This window comes from Bos grunniens, chromosome 13, assembly GCF_055505025.1.
Source record: "Bos grunniens cultivar Pamir isolate PY7600 chromosome 13, Bosgru_T2T1.0, whole genome shotgun sequence".
NCBI lineage: Eukaryota > Metazoa > Chordata > Mammalia > Artiodactyla > Bovidae > Bos > Bos grunniens.
In genome coordinates, this window is record NC_141177.1 from 66,903,294 (window position 1) to 66,924,669 (window position 21,376).

Here is a 21,376-nt window from a genome sequence, read left to right on the forward strand (position 1 = left end):
TGGAGCTGGGGTCAGGGCTGCCCACACCAGGAGCTCACAGAACCAGTGAGTGACCCAGCCTAGGGTGGAGCTCGCATCACTGAGGCACACGGGCTCAGCACCTTGGCAGGGCGCACCCAGAGCCCCTGTTGCTGCACGCGCACGCCCGCGTCAGTGTGGTCAGGAGAACACTCAGTGTCTTAGGTATGCTTGTAATTTAGAAGACTGGAGTCGAACTTAATTTATTCCTTAGTTGTTTACCGAGCCATAAGCTAAAACATCCTAGGAAACAGGTTTATTTCCTTTTTTCAAAAAGAATAAGCCATCAAAGAAACCCAAAGATAATCATGTGTACTTCTGACACCTAAATGTTGGGTGGGTATGTGTGTGAAGGAGGCAGGGCTCCCTGCAGGCTGGCAGACTCATTCATTACGTATGGCCTGTTTCTATTTCTACTGTAAGTTCTAATTAGTAAAGCTCACTGCCTTCCATAGATTCATTAAAACGTATCAGAAATAAAGTGCCCAAGTTTCTAGAGGCTTGTACGTGCACCAGAACTTGGGCTCAGTTGGTATTTTCTGGCTTAATTGTCCCACAGGGTCATCTTGTAGTAACTAACAAACTCTCTCCTTCTGTAACATGTGCTAGCAGGGATTCAGTTCATGAATTTTAAAATTGTTTTCCCTGATATGACTGGGTCTCCACTAAGAGGACATAGTGTAGTGAGGCTGACGGACTTTGCTCCCAAACTGCTGCCCTGCTTGACAGCTGTGTGACCTCTGGTGTCTTTGTGCCCCTGCAGGGGTGACCTCGATTTTCTTGTTTGTAAAATGGGGATGATAATAGTGTCTACTTTAGAAGGTTGCTATGAAGAATAAATGATCTAAAATACATATCATGCCTCAGTTCAGTTCAGTTCAGTCACTCAGTCATGCCCGACTCTTTGCGACCCCATGAATCGCAGCACGCCAGGCCTCCCTGTCCATCACCAACTCCAGGAGTTCACCCAGACTCACGTCCATCGAGTCCATGATGCCATCCAGCCATCTCATCCTCTGTTGTCCCCTTCTCCTCCTGCCCCCAATCCCTCCCAGCATCAGAGTCTTTTCCAATGAGTCAACTCTTCGCATCAAGGGGCCAAAGTACTGGAGTTTCAGCCTCAGCATCAGTCCTTCCAAAGAACACCCAGGACTGATCTCCTTCAGAATGGACTGGTTGGATCTCCTTGCAGTCCAAGGGACTCTCAAGAGTCTTCTCCAACACCACAGTTCAAAAGCATCAATTCTTCGGCGCTCAGCTTTCTTCACAGTCCAACTCTCACATCCATACACGACCACTGGAAAAACCATAGCCTTGACTAGATGGAACTTTGTTGGCAAAGTAACATCTCTGCTTTTCAATATGCTATCTAGGTTGGTCATAACTTTCCTTCCAAGGAGTAAGCGTCTTTTAATTTCATGGCTGCAGTCACCATCTGCAGTGATTTTGGAGCCCAAAAAAATAAAGTCTGACACTGTTTCCACTGTTTCCCCATCTAGAAATGATTTAAAATATGTAACATGCCTAGAACATGGAGTCGCATACAGTAAATGCTTTATAAACATCAGCTGTTATTTATGACTATAATTATTATACATAATATACATGCATGTTGAGAAATATACATTCACAAGCACAGAAGGGTTCCTGGAACCGACTGAATTTTAACATAGACAAGTTTTAAGGAATACGGCTTTGATATGAAAATGATCTACTCTGCTGAAGATTTTAAAGTTATCTTCCCCCCTTCATTAGCAACTAGAAACTAATACTGAAAAAAGATGAATACTCAAAAATCCTACCTCTGGGTACCTTTGAATGATATAGCTAGAAATGACTCTCTTCTTTAATGCTTTTGTGTATTCTCCACTTTTTAAAGTATATTTTGGTGTAATTACTTTTATAACTAGGGAAAACATGAATGAAATTTCCTTAAGAATTTAAAAGTGAGTGCGTTTTCCATCACCTGATGTTTCTATAGTGTAGATTCTCTCTATTTTCCATGGGGGGTTGCTATTTGATATGGACATCTCGATTCAGTGTTTGATGTAAAGATGCTATCTTTTTTAGCTCAACTAAATTGAAATTGGCAGGCTTAGCATTATGAAGACAGCATGATCAGGTAGCACCTGATACTCCCTGATAAAATATGAGTCATCTGATAAAAGACCTCTTACATCATTTTAATCAAAATAATACAAATTTTAGAAAAGATTTTAAAAAAGAATCGGTAACAGATCTAAAAGGGAAATCCTCATTAAAGTAAGTTTACACTGACAATGTGAAAGATGATTAAATGTAAGATTAAAGTGACAGATTTAACAAAATCAGTGGTGTAATTGTCATAGGACTGTGTTTGCATGTCAGTGTCCTTTGGAGGAATTACAAGACCCAGGGCTGTCAACACACCAGGACTTACAACATAAGCTTATTCTTTAAAAGACATTTTGTGAATGAAGATTCTAGAATTGGTAAAGGGGAAATATAAACTTATCCTAATATGATCTGGCTTCTACCTGATTTCTCCTTAGAAGGATTACATTTGTTTTCCACAGGACAATGAAAATAAAGAACATGGGAAATTATTCAGTCACGATGACTAGCGAGTCAAGTACTGAACTAATAAGGGAACAGTTCCCAAATGTGCATAATTATCAGCAAAGTGAGAACTTTTTAGCATTAGAGATTTTATGATTTTATCAAACTTGTAATAATTGTGAGATTACATGGAGAACGTGGCAAATATCATGCAAATAAGGTCAGGAATATAGATTCCCTTTCCAGAAAAAATAAAAGGAGGAAAAGAATAATTACAGTCATTTTTTCAGGTTTTTTTCTTCTCCCAAGGGCTAGTGAGTTAATGTAGTAAACTTTATATGAGAAGATTTGCATGTTTGAAACAATAAAATTAGAATTCAAGTATTTATTTAAAATGTCCAAGTATAAGGACTTTTTTGGCAGTCCAGTGGTTAAGACCTTGTGCTTCTAATGCAAGGGGCACAGGTTCAATCCCTGGTCAGGGAACTAAGATTCCACGTGCCCCACAGGGTGGCCAAAAATAAAAAATCCAAGTATCCCAGTATGCTTTTCGGAGAATCATATGTTTTGAAGCATATGTGATAAGTGATGTAACATCCAAGATGATAGTATAACAACATGGAAACTGGAGAGCAGACTTCAGCTCAACCTTGGGGTATGTCCTATTACAGCCAGCGGCAAGTGTGGGATGGTGCACCCTGAAGAATGAAGGGCAGTTGGTTCGTATCTAAAAGGAAATTCTCCAGATCAGTATTTCCCCTGTGCCACAAAGAACTCCATACATAGTTACCTTTATTATGCATATTGTTGTTATTTTGTTAGAACAAATGAAACATGTTCTATATTCCTACGTGTTCTCTCTCTCTATATATATATATAGAGAGAAATATATATATAGAAATATACCTTCATAATGACCAAGAAGGTATGTGATGACTTTAGAATTCTTGCAAATCTCGCGCCAGTTAAGTGGCCACATGCGGAAAGCACGCTACCCACTCCAACCCCTAGCCAGTTAAGTGGCCACATGCGGAAAGCACGCTACCCACTCCAACCCCTAGCCTCCACAACAGGGAGTTGCACACGTTTCCAGCTAAAAAAATAAAACATGCTTCTCTAAATCAAGGGAAAGTACTATTTACAGGGAGAAATGGAAAGATGCATACGAACGCAGTTACAGAAAGGCAAACCACAGGAACAAAACCACCTTTCCAGGTTTTATCAGCTGAGAAGCCTGAGGAAGTGAAAGATAAAGGCAATTAAGTAGGATTTGGTGAATCTGAAAGATATTAATGGGGGAAATCCTCTTTAAGCCTTCAAAGGAGGCAGAGTGGATTTGCAGACAAGAGGTTCTTTCCAGATGTGCTCGAAGGAGTTGCAAAAGGCTGGTGTTTTGTGGGAAGCTGGTGTCTGGGGCTTTGGGAGAATAGCTGATGCAGGAACAATGACACCCGTGAGCCTTGAGGAAACGCTACACAAATCACATCAAGGTGAGAAAATACCTGTGAGCTTAAGAGCAGGCATGTGGAAAGGGCTTGGCATTTTCGACTCAGCAGGCAACACCTGCAGGCAGAGTTCCTGCATATTTGTGCATTAATTACCTATTACCATTAGCCTCTTGGGAGAGGGTGGGACCGGAGGCTAGAGTTTTGAGTACAATAGAAATTTACTATACACCCACTAAACTATTCTTTTTTTTTTTTGTAAATTGTGAATCAACCATCTGCTGAATCAGTTTAGTTGCATAGAAAGGGCATCTGAAACACGTCAGAGTGAAGGGCAATTTCTGAAATAACAGTTTTCAAGCATTCATAGTATCAAAAACTGGCAGAGTCCTGTAAAGAAAAGAGACATATGCTATGTAACACAGGAGTCCAGCCTGGTGTTCTGTGATGACCTAGAGGGGTGGGAGGGGGGAGGGCAGAGAGAATCCAGAGGGAGGTGATATATCTGTATAATCATGGCTGAACTGCATTATCGTATGGCAGGACCCAACACATTATTGAAAAGCAATTTTCCTCCAAATAAAGAATAAATAAAAAACATTAACTACTTTATGAAATAAAAAAAAAGGACTTACCTATGAATGGGGACAACACAAAAAGTTAATTCTCATCTTAGTTCATGGATAAGTGTTTTTGAGGATGTGGCTTATGTGGTTTTCTTTTCCTTGCTCAAACTGTGATCATTGTCAGGACTCCTAACTCAACCAGAGCGTTTATGGATTAAAGTGTTTTTGCAAGCTTTAGACAAGGGAGTTTCTGAATGAAATGCTTGCCATTAAAAACCTTCCAGCAGTCTTAATGGATTTTACCTTCAAACTACGGGAATTTTCACAGTTTGACTTTTTTTTTTTTTTTAAACTACCATGCTGAAGGAGTTTTTCTTCTATTTCAGATAATACCTTGCAGTTCATATGGCACTTTTTTCCACAAAGGATTCAAACTTCTCTGCAAATGCTATATATTCTTTAATGCTGTCCCTTGGAGGCTAAAAGGGGAGAATCGAGGTTACAAAAAAACGTTAGGTGACTTGTTGAAAGTCACGGGAAGCGTCAGGCATCAACTCTTCCTCTGAACTCATGAGCAGAGGAGTGACTGTGGCAAGGCTGGCCTGCGTGTTCTATTATGAAGGGAAAGTGAAACTCAGTTTTCTGTTTCATAAAAGAGACATTGCAAGGTAATATTGACAGAGAAGAGTCATCTGGTTCAGACAGGGTGTGTGGAAGTCGAGGGTGGTGGTGTAAGCACATGAATTAACAGCAGCATTCTCACTCCTTATGTCAAATTGAGGACTCTGCATTTGGACGCCTGCAAAACAGCTGGGCGTTCACTCACATTCAGCCTGAAGAAGGGGAGGGTCCTGGAGATGTGATCTGTGATCTAGGTCTTGTAGGTGCGACATCGTAAAGCTACTGAAACTACTGTGTTGGCTAAAAAGCGTGTTTGGGTTTCGTCTTAAGATTTTACAGAAAAATTGGAATGCGCATTATGGCCAACACTTGAAATCAGATGGGCCTTTCAGGATTCAAAGGAGACACAGATGAATGTAGACCATAGTTTACTTTTCATTTCTAAGGAACGATTATTTCCTTAAAAACAAAACAAACCCAAAGTGTTAGATCCTGTGAAGTCCCATACCAAGGTCACAGGTCCAGAGCCTGGAACCAAGATCATCTCTGGAACTGACTGAGCCCCACAGTAACTGTTGCCATGAGCCCCTAAACTGGCAGCTCCCTGACCCTATATTAGGTAAAAAATGCCCACCCTAACCGATCACCTAATGCCACCCTTCCAGCAGGAACTGTCTTTGTCTTGAGGCTATAAAAATTGGCTACTAACCCATGAAAGCATCGGCGCTCCCTTGAGCCAGCCTGCTCTACTTGCTGCGCCCTCATTATCTCTGCTCTTTGTTCTTAATAAACTCACTCCTTTCACAATTACTCTGTGTCTGGAAGTGTTTTTTTTATTTTTTAATTTTTAAAAAATTTGTAATTGAAGGATAACTTTTACAGTATTGCATTGGTTTCTACCAAACACCAACATGAATCAGCCATAGGTTTACCCATGTCCCTTCCCACTTGAATATCCCTTCCACCTCCCTCCCCACCCCTCTAGATTGTTACAGAGTCCCCGTTTTAGTTCCTAGGTCAAAGAGCAAATTCCCATTGGCTATCTATTTTGCATACTGTTAGGTATGTTTCCATGTTATACCTCCCACCCTCTTCTTCTCCCCTGTAGTCATATCCATAAGTCTGTTCTCAATGCCTTTGTCTCCATTTGCTGCTCTGCAAATAGGTTAATCAGTACCATCTTTCTAAATTCCTTATATATGCATTAGCATACAATCAGTGTTTTTCTCGTTCTGACTTACTTCACTCAGTATAATAGGCTCTAGGTTACTCTGTGTTGTGGAAATTTTTTTCCAACCCATGCTTGTACCACAACAGAGGCATCTTTTCCCTTTTTTTTTTCAAAGAGACAATAGTCCCCACATGGAGTCACCTGTGCTAAGCCCACACCACCAGCTGAGACTTAATATCTAACCTATTTGCAGTTCCAACCTTCCCCAGAGATGCAGTCTTAACTGGTCAATCTGGAATTTTCTGGTCAGTGCGAGTGAGGTAAGCTGCCTAATATAAACCCTCTCCTCCCCTAAGGGAAGGTGGTCTTGCCTGAAGCAATCTGCCTTTTCCTAGCCCCTCCCCAATTTCTGCCTATAAAGCCTCCCAGGCTCCTCAGAGCTCCTTTTTATTTGCTAATTGAGATGCTGCCCAATTCAGGAATCACTGAATAAAGCCAATTAGAGTCCTAAATATACTCAGCTCAATTTTGTGTTTTAACAGGTTTGGTGACGGTGACAGGATCTGAAGGAAACTTCTGGCAGCTTTGAGGAGAACGAGAAACACAGGTAGGAAACCACTGACTTCTCTCTCCCACCGTTACAAATGCTGCGGGTGAGTTCCCTCGGTTTTGAGCTCTGCTCTTTGCGTTGAGCTCCTAATGACATTTAATTGGCTTTCCAGTCCCCTGTTTGCTTGGAGCCCCTAGTTCTATGCTGGGACCTGCTGGCGGTGTAGGCTGGAGCTCCCCATGTGCTTGGAACCCCCTGCAGACTCCATGCCGGGAGCTTGTGGTGGCAGCTGTGGTTCTCCATTTGTGGGGTTTGCTGGTTTGGTCCTTCCCCCAGTCCCAGGGTCCATGCTGGGAACTGTTGGTGGTATATGAGGTCTTTGTCTTGGCCAGGATGCAATGACAGCTCTTGGTTATTCCTGGTGTGTTAAGGTGTACATTTGTTTGTCTTATGTAAATAAAGGCTACTGTTGATGGGAATTTCAGAGGCAAGAAAAGCCACAAAATTGGTGGGCATGGATTGAGCACTCAAAAGCTGCTAGAAGGCTCATCACCTCACCCAGAGACTCCTGGGTTAGGACAGGATAGTTATGGAATGGCTTAGAGTGACACTGAGTCACCTGCCCACCTCAAAACATCCACGCAATGGGGTATGTGCATTGTATAAAAACCACACAAGCCCCACAGCACACCCTGCTTATTCACCTGTCTCTGAGAGACCCAAAAGGCTTAGCCAGAAAAAGATTGGACCTTTCAATTCTAAAAGAGTTAAGTGTGCCACCTGCTTATTGCGTCAGTCTGGGGGCCAAAATATGGCTGGACAGAAAAGTGGCTGAGCTACCTTTGTGGCTGAGGGTCCTACCAGGCCTCAGGGAAATGACCACAGCCATTATGGGGGAAGTTAGTTGAGATTATTTAAAAAGTACACTTGAAAATAAGACCTTCCAAATCAAACACACAGAATGGGGATACCTGTTTTAACACATTATCAACTGGGTTTTTTTTTTTTTTTTTTTTGCGGAAACTAACGCCTGTGGCTGGCAATTCATTATGTAAGTGAATATTGAACTACCTGCATTTGAGTAAATATCAACAACTTTTTATTTTGGACTTAATGTATTTATTTGAAATTTTGTACATGTCTTACTAAAGCATTCTAATGTTTCATGAGAGTGTGACAGGCAGAATGTAGCGGACACTGCCGTGCAGGGGACAGAACATCTGTTACGAATACACTTTCCCCTGGAAAGGCAGACTGCTGGACGCATTTTTCTGGGGTGGGGGGTTCTTGTGGGTATTATTTCCTCTTGAATATGTTCTTTTATTTCACCTGACAGTCGACAAAGTGGATCTTTGCGTGTGTGTGGGCGGCGGGGGGGATGCTCTTTAGAAATAAGAAATTTCCCAATGCATTATTTTTGAAAATGTTGGTAATAAACTTGTGTTTATAATATACGCGAGGTTGGAACCAAAACCTAATGGAGCCAGATGTGAATGATAATGACAATTATGTTGTATAATGAACCTCCGATCAGCTTCAAGCTCTTAACAACTCTGCACAGTGATGTGAACTGTATCATGATCTAAAAACATATTGATAAGTCTCTGGTCAATAATATTCAGGTAGCAAAAGATGGACTAATATGTCTCCTGTTAATGATGTGTTAGCTGGCATGCAGAAGCCTTCAAAAGGCTTCAAGATGTCAAAGGAGTGTCATTAAAAATTTGTTGCAACAGGCTAATGAAATACTAAAGACACAGGAGGTGCGTAAAACAGACTGTAAGATAGACATTACCTAACCTTAACTGCTCCCTTCTGTCCCCCTTTATCTGGACACTCATTCTAGTAATCTGATCTAAATTGTCTTTCTACTCTGAAGAGAACACAAGATCATAAACAAAAGTCCACCAAGTCAGTGGGCTTGCAGACAGCCCCGTGTCTACCCTCAATGGAAGACCCCCATAAAGGCCCCTCCCAGGATTGTCGAGACTGAGGGATTTTCTGGTAAATGGCTACATTATTCCCTTAAGCAGCTAAGGCTAACTAAAATTTAAATTAATGAGAAACAATGACCCAGTTTTGGTAGATTCCAGAGACACACTCTCTACTGTACACCCCACTTCAAGCCTGCATATGGGATCCCAGGAAAACTGGCAGAAGGCAGCTCAGGAGAGAACTCTTCCCTGAATTAGCTCTCCTGGATCTTTATCAATCCATGAGAAAGGAAAAGACAGTAACTTTTATATCCACTTTGGGGACACCTCTTAAGTACAAGGGATGGTTCTGTACTGCAAGAAATATTTGCTGTTTGCCCCAACTAAAAACTGGTGAGATATTTCCAAGGATTTTTTTAAAAACTAGCTCAGTGATAAGAAGTTGGTCAGAAATTGGCAGTTGATACTGACAGCATCACAGAAATTTTTTTCTTTTAGGCCTCTTCCCTTAAGCCAAAATAAATCTGTGTACACCCCAGAGGGAAATAAAAACCTATCGCCTTTGTGAAAAGATTTACTAAAACATTCCAAAAGCAAACAGCTCTAACTCCAGAACATAGAAATTTTTTGATATCCATTTTAGTTAGAAATCTTCTCCATGATATACAAGGAAAAAATGAATTAAGGATAATCTAGTTGGGATGGGATAGATCAATGTAAGCTGTCATTTAAGCTGCAACCCAATTCTTTGTGGAATTAAGAACTACTGTCATGATCTTACAAAATGTGGAAAACTAGAAATTCAGCTCTAGAAGCAGTTCAGAATTCAACTATCCCTTCCACCAAGGCCACAGCCACCCCTATTTATCTCAAAAGCCCTGTAGCCCTGTATGTATTAATCGTATAGAAATTCTGGCCTTAGGAAACCAAAGTCCTTCTTGGAGGAACCTGCATTCTATTCCCATGCCTTTGAGATGTAAATGTTATCTAAACTTTAGGGAGGTAATTCTTATCAGTAAGAAAATAAAAGGAAACTTCTGTTCAGCCGCTCAGTCGAGTCCGATTCTTTGTGACCCAATGCACTGAAGCACGCCAGGCTTGCCTGTGCATCACCAACTCCTGGAGCTCACTCAAACTCATGTCCACTGAGTCGGTGATGCTATTCAACCATCTCATCCTCTATCGTCCCCTTCTCTTCCTGCCTTCAATCTTTCCCAGCATCAGGGTCTTCTCCAATGAGTCAGTTCTTTGCATCAGGTGGCCAAAGTATTGGAGCTTTGGCTTCAGCATCAGTCCTTCCAATAAATATTCAGGACTGATTTCCTTTAGGATGGACTGGTTGGATCTCCTTGCAGTCCAAGAGACTCTCAAGAGTCTTCTCCAACACCACAGTTCAAAAGCATCAATTCTTAAGTGCTCAGCTTTCTTTATGATCCATCTCACATCCATACATGACTACTGGAAAAACCATAACTTTGACTAGATGGACCTTTGTCAGCAAAGTAATGTCTCTGCTCTTTAATATGCTGTCTAGGTTGGTCATAACTTTTCTTCCAAGGAGCAAGAGTCTTTTAATCTCATGGCTGCATTCACCATCTGCAGTGATTTTGGAGCCCCCCCAAAAAGCCATCACTGTTCCCATTGTTTCTCCATCTTTTTGCCATGAAGTGATGGGACTGGATGCAATGATCTTCATTTTTTGAATGTTGAGTTTTAAGCCAGCCTTTTTACTCTCCTCTTTCACTTTCATCAAGAAGCTCCTTAGTTCCTCTTCACTTTCTGCCATTTGAAACTTAGGTGAACAAAACAAAACAAAAAATCTCCTACATGTCTTCCCCACAAACTTTAGTGAAAATGCGTTAGCCATCTGAGCAGGTAACTTTAACTTATTTCTCTACCAGGTAAACAACTGAGATCCAGCCTCTTTTGTAAGTAGTAAATTTCTTATTGGAGAAGGCAATGTTACTGTACCTGATTCATGCCATTAATTTTAAAATGAAAGCTGTAAGGTCTCTGTACCTCTCTTTATGTTCATGTGTCTGTATACATGTGTTGTATGGTTATTTTTCACCTCCTAATGGTATTACTAAAACTGTTTAAAAAAAAACGAGTTCCATTTAGTTGGTTTGAAGAGAATTAAGCACTTATATGAAGTAAGTATTCCTAAGTCTCCCAGAAATACACAGGCATACCTCAGCGATATTACAGGTCCAGTTTCAGACAGCTACAATAAAAACTAATATCACAATCAATCAAGTCACATGAATTTTTGTATTTCCTAGTGCATATAAGGCTCATATTTACACTATACTATGGCTGTAAGTTGGAAAATCTCATGGACGGAGGAGCCTGGTAGGCTGCAGTCCAAGGGGTCGCGAAGAGTCAGACACGACTGAGCGGCTTCACTTTCACTTTTCACTTTCCTGCATTGGAGAAGGAAATGGCAACCCACTCCAGTGTTCTTGCCTGGAGAATCCCGGGGATGGGGGAGCCTGGTGGGCTGCCATCTGTGGGGTCGCACAGAGTTGGACACGACTGAAGCGACTTAGCAGCAGCAGCAGCAGCATGGGCTATAAGTGTGCAATAGCATTATGCTTGAAAATGTATGTACCTTAATTAAGAATACTTTATTGCTAAAAAAAAAAATGCTCACTAGCTGAGCCTTCATGAAGCCATAATATTTTTGCAGGTTGAGGGTTTTACGTCAGTGTTGGTGGCTGCAGACTAAGCAGGGTGGTGACTGCTGAAGGTGGTGTAGCTATGCTAATTTCTTAAATAAGACAAGAGTGGTTTATTGATTGACTCTTCATTTCATGAATGATCTCTCCAAAGTGGGCAATGCTATTTGATAGCATTTTATGCATGGAATGTCTTTCAAAATTGGGATCAATTCTCTCAAACCCTGCCACTGCTTTAACAATTAAGTTTATATAATATTCTAAATGCTTTGTTGCAATTTCAACAATCTTCACAGCATCTTTACCAGAATTAGGTTCTAAGTCAAAAACCACTCTTTGCTCATCCACTGAAGTCAGTCCTCATCCATTAAAGTTTTATCATGAAATTGTATCAATTCAGTCACATCTTCAGGCTCCACTTCTAATTCCACCACATCTGCAATTACTTCCTCCACCAAGGTCATGAATGCCTAAAAGTCATCCATTAAGGTTGGAATCAACTTCTTTCAAACTCCTGTTGGTGCTGATATTTTGATTTCTTCCCGGGAATCACAAACGTCCTCAAGGGTATCTAGAATGGGGAGTCCTTTCCAGAAGGTTTTCAACTGACTTGCCCAGATTCATCAGGAATGAACATCTGTGGTGCAGCGCCTTACAAAATGTATACGTTAGAGAATAAGACTTGAGAATTGAAATCACACCTTGGTCCTTGGGCTGCAGAATGGAAGTTGTGCTAGCAGATATGAAAACAGTAATTTCATTGTACATCTCCATCAGAGCTCTTGGGAGACCACATGCATTATCAAGGAGCAGTAGTATTTTGAAAGGAATCTTTTTTCCTGAGTAGATCTCAACAGTAAATTTAAAATATTCAGTAAACCATGCTGGAAACAGAGGTGCTGTCATTCAGGCTTTGTTGTTCCATTTACAGAGCACAGGCAGGGTGGATTTAGCATAATTCTTAAGGGTTCTAGGATTTTTGGAGTGGTAAATGACCATTGCTTTTAACTTAAAGTCACAGTTGCATTAGCACCTAATAAGAGTCGGTTTGTCCTTTGACACCAGGCACTGACTTCTCTGGAGCTATGAAAGTCCTAGATGGCATCTTCTTCTAATATAACACTGTATCATCTGCATTGAAAATCTGCTGGTGTAGCCTTTGTTAATTATCTTAGACCTTCTAGATAATTTCTAGATAATCTAGACCTTCTAGGTAATTTGCAGTAGCTTCTACATCAGCACTTGCCACTTCACCTTAAACTCTCATGTTATGTGTATGGCTTCTTAAACCTCACAAACCAACCTCTGCTGGCTTCAGACTTTCCTTCTGCCGCTCCCTTCCTCTCCTGGCTCTCACACAGACGGAGCGAGCAGGGCCCTGCTCTGGGTTAGGCTTTGGCTTAAGAGAATAGTGTGGCTGATGTGAGTGATCCAGACTATTAAACTTTCCTCCACAGCCATCGTAATGATGTTTCACTTTCTTATCACTCCTGTGTTCGCTGGAGTTGCACTTTTAACTTCCTTTATGTTCACACCTGGACTAACGGTTGGTGCAAGAGGCCTATCTTTCGACATATCTTACCTTCCAACACGCCTTCATCCCAAAGCCTAATTCTTTCTAGCTTTTGACTTAAAAGTGAGTAATGTGTGTCTTTTTCTGTCACTGAACTTTAGAGGCCACTGTAGGGTTATTAACTGTTCTACTTTCAACTTCATGCCTCAGACACTAGGGGACCTGAAGAGAAGGGGAGAGACGGAGAAATGGCCGGTCAGTGAAGCAGTCAGAACACGCTGAACGTGTGCCAATGAACACGTTACCAACAGGGGCATTTTTGCAGAAACCAGCACCTGCGGCCAGCGATTTGCTATGTGAGTGAATATTGAAACACCTGTGTTTAAGTCAGTATCAACACTTTTTTTGCACTTACTGTATTTATTGGAAACTTTGTACATGTCTTATTAAAACATTCTGATAGTGGAAGTGATGGAATTCCAGTTGAGCTATTTAAAATCCTAAAAGATGATGCTGTGAAAGTGCTTCACTCAATGTGCTGGCAAATTTGGAAAATTCAGCAGTGGCCACAGGACTGGAAAAGGTGGTTTTATTCCAATCCCAAAGAAGGGCCATGCCAAAGAATGTTCAAACTACTGCACAATTGCACTCATCACACACACTAGCAAAGTAATGCTCAAAATTCTCCAAGTCAGGCTTCAACAGTACATGAACCATGAATTTCCATATGTTCAAGCTGGATTTAGAAAAGGCAGAGGAACCAGAGATCAAATTGCCAACATCCACTGGATCATAGAAAAAGCAAGAGAATTCCAGAAAAACATCTACTTCTGCTTTATTGATTACACCAAAGCCTTTGACCATGTAGATCACAGCAAACTGTGGAAAATTCTGAAAGAGATGGGAATACAAGACCACCTTACCTGCCTCTGGAGAAATCTGTATGCAGATCAAGAAGCAACAGTTAGAACCAGACATGGAACAACAGACTAGTTCCAAATTGGAAAAGGAGTACGTTAAGGCTGTATATTGTCACTCTGCATATTTAACTTATATGCAGAGTACATTTTGCGAAATGACAGGCTGGATGAAGCACAAGCTGGAATTAAGATTGATGGGAGAAATACCAATAACCTCAAATATGCAGGTGACATCACTCTTATAGCAGAAAGTGAAGAGGAACTAAAGAGCCTCTTGATGAAAGTAGCTCAGACTATTTTTCTGGACTTCAAAATCACTGCAGATGGTGACTACAGCCATGAAATTAAAAGATGCTTGCTCCTTGGAAGAAAAGCTACAACCAACTTAGACAGCATATTAAAAAGCAGAGACATTACTTTGCTGACAAAGGTCTGTCTAGTCAAAGCTATAGTTTTTCCAGTAGTCATGCATGGATGTAAGAGTTGGACTATAAAGAAAGCTGAGTGCCAAAGAATTGATGCTTTTGAACTGTGGTGTTGGAGAAGACTCTTGAGAGTCCCTTGGACCGCAAGGAGTTCCAACCAGTCCATCCTAAAGGAAATCAGTCCTGAATATTCATTGGAATGATTGATGCTGAAGCTCCAATACTGTGGCCACCAGATGTAAAGAACTGACTCACTGGAGAAGACCCTGATGCTGGGAAAGATTGAAGGCAGGAAGAGAAGGGGATGACAGAGGATGAGATGGTTGGATGGCATCATTGACTCAATGGACATGAGTTTGAGTAAGCTCCAGGAGTAGGTGTTGGACATGGAAGCCTGGCATGCTGCAGTCCATGGGGTTGCACAGAGTCAGACACGACTGAGCGACTGAAATAAACTGAATATTTTGAGTGTGTGATAGGTGCAACAGGAGGCACCTCTGTGCAAGGACAGAACACATATTACAAACACACTGGGCTTCACTGTGCTTCCCCCCGGAAGAACAGACTTTACACTTTCTGGAGACATTCTTTTTAGTCCTATGCGTATTATTTTCTCTAGAATATGTTCTTTTATTTTACCTGATAGTTGGCAAGGTGGATCTTTGTGGGGAGCTCTTTTAGAAATAAGAAATTTTGTAATGCATCATTTTTGAAAGTGTTATGGTAATAGACCTGTATTTATAATAGACACAAATTTGAACCAAAAACCTAATGGAGTAAAATGTGAATGACAACAACAACTGAAAGTTATATAGTGAATTCTTGATCAATCTTTTAAGCTCTAGCGTCTGCTGTTAATTGTATCATGCTCTAAAAATATACTGATACATCTCCGGTCAATAACATTCATATAATAAAAGATGTATTCATACATCTCTGGTCAATGATGTGTTAAGTTTGCCGTCTTACATGGGCATAGTTCATGATGCCCAAAACAATTACAACAGTAACATCAAAGATGACTGTAATGTAATAATATAAAAGTTTGAAATATTGCAAGAATACAAAATGTGACACAGACGTAAGTGAGAAAATGCTGTTGGAAAAATGTCACCAACAGACTTGCTCAATGCAAGGTTGCCATAAAGCTTTAATTTATTAAAGGAAAAAATGCAATATTTGTGAAGTTCAATAAAGCAAAGTATACCTATAACAGAAACTGGTCCAAATGCTTCTCAAGTTCACATGATCAGAGGTAATCTTTAGTAAATAAAAGCTTGTTGAAGTTTGTTGGGTTAACTAAAATACGTGCTCTGCATTATTATCACTAAAATAATGCAAACGTACAACTTAATTCTACTTGTTTTACTGGTCAAATAAGTTCATGTTATCTCTGTTACAAAGTTTTTTTAGCAAGAAAAATATCTTAGGGGGTGATGGATGATTTGTCCAATGTCTTATGAAGCTTTTGTGGGTAGTGTAAACATAATTATTTAGAACAAATGAATCAAATTGATGTAAATGGGATAACAGGTTTTAGGTAACTTGTAAAATAGTTTCCTCAAAACTTTGTGGTAATCTGAAACCCAAGTTTTGCTAAGTTAAATTATGGATAGTCATTAAATATCTAGATAATTTCCAAATAAGATAAAATACTGAAACACTAATTACTGAATACAGGTTTATCTACTTTGGGCTTTTACAGACCAACTAAAGATTTTTGGGTCTATTAGTAAACTTTTTTTGTGCCATACTGAAATATTTACTATCAGAAAACATGTTTTAAGAAATTTTAAGAACTTTCAAGCCACAAAATAAGAAAAGCTGCTAACATAAGACTTTATAGTTGTTTACTATTTGATTTTCACTAAAATTAAGTATTTTTAGGGTTGCTGCTGCTGCTAAGTCACTTCAGTTGTGTCCGACTCTGTGAGACCCCATAGACGGCAGCCCACCAGGCTCCCCCGTCTCTGGGATTCTCCAGGCAAGAACACTGGAGTGGGTTGCCATTTCCTTCTCCAATGCATCAAAGTGGAAAGTGAAAGTGAAGTCGCTCAGTCGTGTCCAACTCTTAGCGACCCCATGGACTGCAGCCCACCAGGCTCCTCCATCCATGGGATTTTCCGGGCAACAGTACTGGAGTGGGGTGCCATTGCCTTCTCCCTTTTTAGGGTTAAACATTATATTATAATTAAAGCTATTAGAAATAGTAAGGGGAAATATCTCTGGATGCAAGGATAGTAGGATGTGTGATTTGACAATGGTAGGGATGAAGAATAGAGATGTATTTTTGTTGAGGAAACAGAAGGCAATTTTGTCCTAAATGCAGAATGGTTATTTCAAGAATGGAAAGAAGGAATAAACATAGAAAACAACTGTAGAAAGTTTGTGGGAAAGAGAGTCTTGGGAGCTGAATTTTATGCGTGGTTAAGCTATCCATGATCTGAATGAATTTATTTAAGTAAAAGAGTTTTAGTCAAAATTAAAGTTGCTTTTTCTTAAAAGGAAAAGTTCTTTTGCACTATTGGTCTACTTCTGGTACGCAGCTGTGAAAGGGTCTTCAAAATAAATTCCTGTGATTCTCATTATCTTGATTAGGTCTTTGATTACTTGAGTAATTCTGAGTCTTCTCTACTAAGAGAGACATTTTAAACAATTATGAAACTTTTTAAAATTTAATTTATTTTAATTGGAGGCTAATTACAATATTGGAATGGTTTTTTGGCCATACATTGACATGAATCAGCCATGGGTGTATATGTGTCCCCCATCCCCTCCCTCAGGGTCACCCCAGTTCACCAGCCCTGAGCACCCTGTCTCATGCATCGAACCTGGACTGGCGATCTATTTCACATATGGTAATAAACATGTTTCAGTGCTATTCTCTCAAATCATCCCACCCTCGCCTTCTCCCAACAGTCTGTTCTTTACATGTGTCTCTTTTGCTGTCTCGCATATAGGGTTATCATTACCATCTTTCTAATAATTACACAACTTTCTATATTTACCTGCAAAGTCTTTATCCCCTTGTTTGAATGGATAACTATTACTTCGCAGTGAACTATGATCTTATTTGACCAAGTATTTTTAAACTTTTTGGTGTTTTTGACAAACTTCTCCCAAATCAAATTCTTTTATTTTTTTTTAATTTTATTTTATTTTTAAACTTTACATAATTGTATTAGTTTTGCCAAATATCAAAATGAATCCGCCACAGGTATACAAATCAAATTCTAAATGTAATCTTTTTGACCTCAAACCAACTTTGAGATTTTCCAGAGGGCCCCTGGAACATTTCAAAAGATTTGTTTTCTCTCCTTAGAAAAAAAGAGATGTTGAACTAACTAGGCTTATTTGATACATTAAATTGCATAGGAAGGCCTATCATATAAAAGGTAATAAGGAGATCCAAGCAGTCCATTCTAAAGGAGATGAGTCCTGGGTGTTCACTGGAAGGACTGATGCTGAAGCTGAAACTCCAGTACTTTGGCCACCTCATGCGAAGAGTTGACTCATTGGAAAAGACTCTGATGCTGGGAGGGATTGGGGGCAGGAGGAGAAGGGGACAACAGAGGATGAGATGGCTGGATGGCATCACTGACTCGATGGACTGAGTTTGAGTGAACTCTGGGAGTTGGTGATGGACAGGGAGGCCTGGCGTGCTGCAACTCATGGGATCGCAAAGAGTCGGACACGACTGAGCAACTGAACTGAACTGAAGCCTCCTTTAAGTTGTATTTCTATAGATATATTAAGTATTCTCAAAATTCACATGTCTGTTAATCACAGAATAACTATTTCCTTATCACATGAACTCTTATCAGATCTTTAACTATAGTCATTTGTAAGTGTGTCATTTACAGAGAGTTATTGTTTTACTCAGATGCTTTTGCTAAAGTATTTCTTCCCCAGGGATGCAAGGATTCTTCAATATCTGCAAATCAATCAATGTAATACACCACATTAACAAATTGAAAAATAAAAACCATATGATTATCTCAATAGATGCAGAGAAAGCCTTTGACAAAATTCAACATCCATTTATGATAAAAACTCTCCAGAAAGCAGGAATAGAAGGAACATACCTCAACATAATAAAAGCTATATATGACAAACCCACAGCAAACATTATCCTCAATGGTGAAAAATTGAAAGCCTTTCCTCTAAAGTCAGGAACAAGACAAGGGTGCCCACTTTCACCATTACTATTCAACATAGTTTTGGAAGTTTTGGCCACAGCAATCAGAGCAGAAAAAGAAATAAAAGGAATCCAAATTGGAAAAGAAGAAGTAAAACTCTCACTATTTGCAGATGACATGATCCTCTACATAGAAAACCCTAAAGAATCCACCAGAAAATTACTAGAAATAATCAATGACTACAGTAAAGTTGCAGGATATAAAATCAACACACAGAAATCCCTTGCATTCCTATACACTAATAATGAGAAAACAGAAAGAGAAATTAAGGAAACAATTCCATTCACCATTGCAACGGAAAGAATAAAATACTTAGGAATATATCTACCTAAAGAAACTAAAGACCTATATATAGAAAACTATAAAACACTGGTGAAAGAAATCAAAGAGGACACTAATAGATGGAGAAATATACCATGTTCATGGATTGGAAGAATCAATATAGTGAAAATGAGTATACTACCCAAAGCAATTTATAGATTCAATGCAATCCCTATCAAACTACCAACAGTATTCTTCACAGAGCTAGAACAAATAATTTCACAATTTGTATGGAAATACAAAAAACCTCGAATAGCCAAAGCGATCTTGAGAAAGAAGAATGGAACTGGAGGAATCAACCTACCTGACTTCAGGCTCTACTACAAAGCCACAGTTATCAAGACAGTATGGTACTGGCACAAAGACAGAAATATTGATCAATGGAATAAAATAGAAAGCCCAGAGATAAATCCACGCACATATGGACACCTTATCTTCGACAAAGGAGGCAAGAATATACAATGGATTAAAGACAATCTCTTTAACAAGTGGTGCTGGGAAATCTGGTCAACCACTTGTAAAAGAATGAAACTGGACCACTTTCTAACACCATACACAAAAATAAACTCAAAATGGATTAAAGATCTAAACGTAAGACCAGAAACTATAAAACTCCTAGAGGAGAACATAGGCAAAACACTCTCCGACATACATCACAGCAGGATCCTCTATGACCCACCTCCCAGAATATTGGAAATAAAAGCAAAAATAAACAAATGGGACCTAATTAACCTTAAAAGCTTCTGCACATCAAAGGAAACTATTAGCAAGGTGAAAAGACAGCCTTCAGAATGGGAGAAAATAATAGCAAATGAAGCAACCGACAAACAACTAATCTCAAAAATATACAAGCAACTCCTACAGCTCAACTCCAGAAAAATAAACGACCCAATCAAAAAATGGGCCAAAGAACTAAATAGACATTTCTCCAAAAAAGACATACAGATGGCTAACAAACACATGAAAAGATGCTCAACATCACTCATTATCAGAGAAATGCAAATCAAAACCACTATGAGGTACCATTTCACACCAGTCAGAATGGCTGCGATCCAAAAGTCTACAAATAATAAATGCTGGAGAGGGTGTGGAGAAAAGGGAACCCTCTTACACTGTTGGTGGGAATGCAAACTAGTACAGCCACTATGGAGAACAGTGTGGAGATTCCTTAAAAAACTGGAAATAGAACTGCCTTATGATCCAGCAGCCCCACTGCTGGGCATACACACTGAGGAAACCAGAAGGGAAAGAGACACGTGTACCCCAATGTTCATCGCAGCACTGTTTATAATAGCCAAGACATGGAAGCAACCTAGATGTCCATCAGCAGATGAATGGATAAGAAAGCTGTGGTACATATACACAATGGAGTATTACTCAGCCATTAAAAAGAATACATTTGAATCAGTTCTAATGAGGTGGATGAAACTGGAGCCTATTATACAGAGTGAAGTAAGCCAGAAGGAAAAACATAAATACAGTATACTAACGCATATATATGGAACTTAGAAAGATGGTAACAATAACCCGGTGTACGAGACAGCAAAAGAGACACTGATGTATAGAACAGTCTTATGGACTCTGTGGGAGAGGGAGAGGGTGGGAAGATTTGGGAGAATGGCAATGAAACATGTAAAATATCATGTAGGAAACGAGTTGCCAGTCCAGGTTCGATGCATGATGCTAGATGCTTGGGGCTGGTGCACTGGGACGGCCCAGAGGGATGGTATGGGGAGGGAGGAGGGAGGAGGGTTCGGGATGGGGAACACATGTATACTTGTGGCGGATTCATTTTGATATGTGGCAAAACTAATACAATTATGTAAAGTTTAAAAATAAAATAAAATTAGAGAAGAAAGCAATAAAAAAAAAAAGTTAAACTCATAAAAAAAAAAAAATAAAGTATTTCTTCAAAAGTGCTTCATCTTTAAAGAAATTCATGGAAAGGACTGCAAATACAGGTTAGTGATAACTTTGGTTCACACAACTGGGTAAACGTTTCCAGAACTAATGAAAAACTGGATTCAAGTAGAACAAGAATTAATAACACGAGACTGAATGAACGGAGGAGGATGGTTAGAATTTATTTGAAACATTGCTGGCACCTTAATATTTTGTTTTTCCAGATTTGAGATTGCTCTTGCAGTAACATGACCTACAACAATGAGGTAAAGTATACCCTTGTAAACAAAGATGAAACGTTTTCTCTGATTCTTCCAGAACCCAGAAACTCTCAAGTGTTCTTTTTAAAGCAAAATAGCTATTTTACATAAGTTTAGTGAGAATCTGTCGTTGTAACAGGGCACAATTGATTACATTGGTATTATTACCAAGGCATTGACTGTAGTAGTATATACGAGAGAGATGTGTATAGACTCAGATATGACCAGACAGCTGAAAATAACTAAGATTCACTTTGCAGGGGGGTGGGGGGGGTCAATAAAATCCTTTGGAAAAATTGGACTGGTACCAAGATT

At 39.7% G+C, this 21,376-nt stretch overlaps 1 protein-coding gene and 1 long non-coding RNA gene across 7 annotated transcripts in view; one reads left to right on the plus strand and one right to left on the minus strand.

Moving 5' to 3' along the window:
* The window catches only part of LOC147361164 (uncharacterized), a 71,448-nt gene extending 55,850 nt beyond the window's left edge, over positions 1-15,598 (plus strand). For both annotated transcript variants that reach the window (XR_015139848.1, XR_015139849.1), the window contains 2 exons: positions 6,902-6,966; positions 13,245-15,598. This is a non-coding gene — a long non-coding RNA (uncharacterized LOC147361164). The remainder of the gene's footprint in view (positions 1-6,901; positions 6,967-13,244) is intronic.
* PRKCQ (protein kinase C theta) overlaps positions 1-21,376 on the minus strand; it is a 158,040-nt gene that overhangs the window by 30,981 nt on the left and 105,683 nt on the right. The window contains exon 12 of one of the 5 annotated variants that reach the window (XM_086334801.1): positions 2,252-3,283. The exons of the other annotated variants lie outside the window; for them this stretch is intronic. Coding sequence (XP_086190927.1) covers positions 3,035-3,283 — 249 coding nt within the window. The 3' untranslated portion in view covers positions 2,252-3,034. Of the gene's footprint in view, positions 1-2,251; positions 3,284-21,376 lie in introns of those variants that run through there. 5 annotated transcript variants of the gene reach the window in all.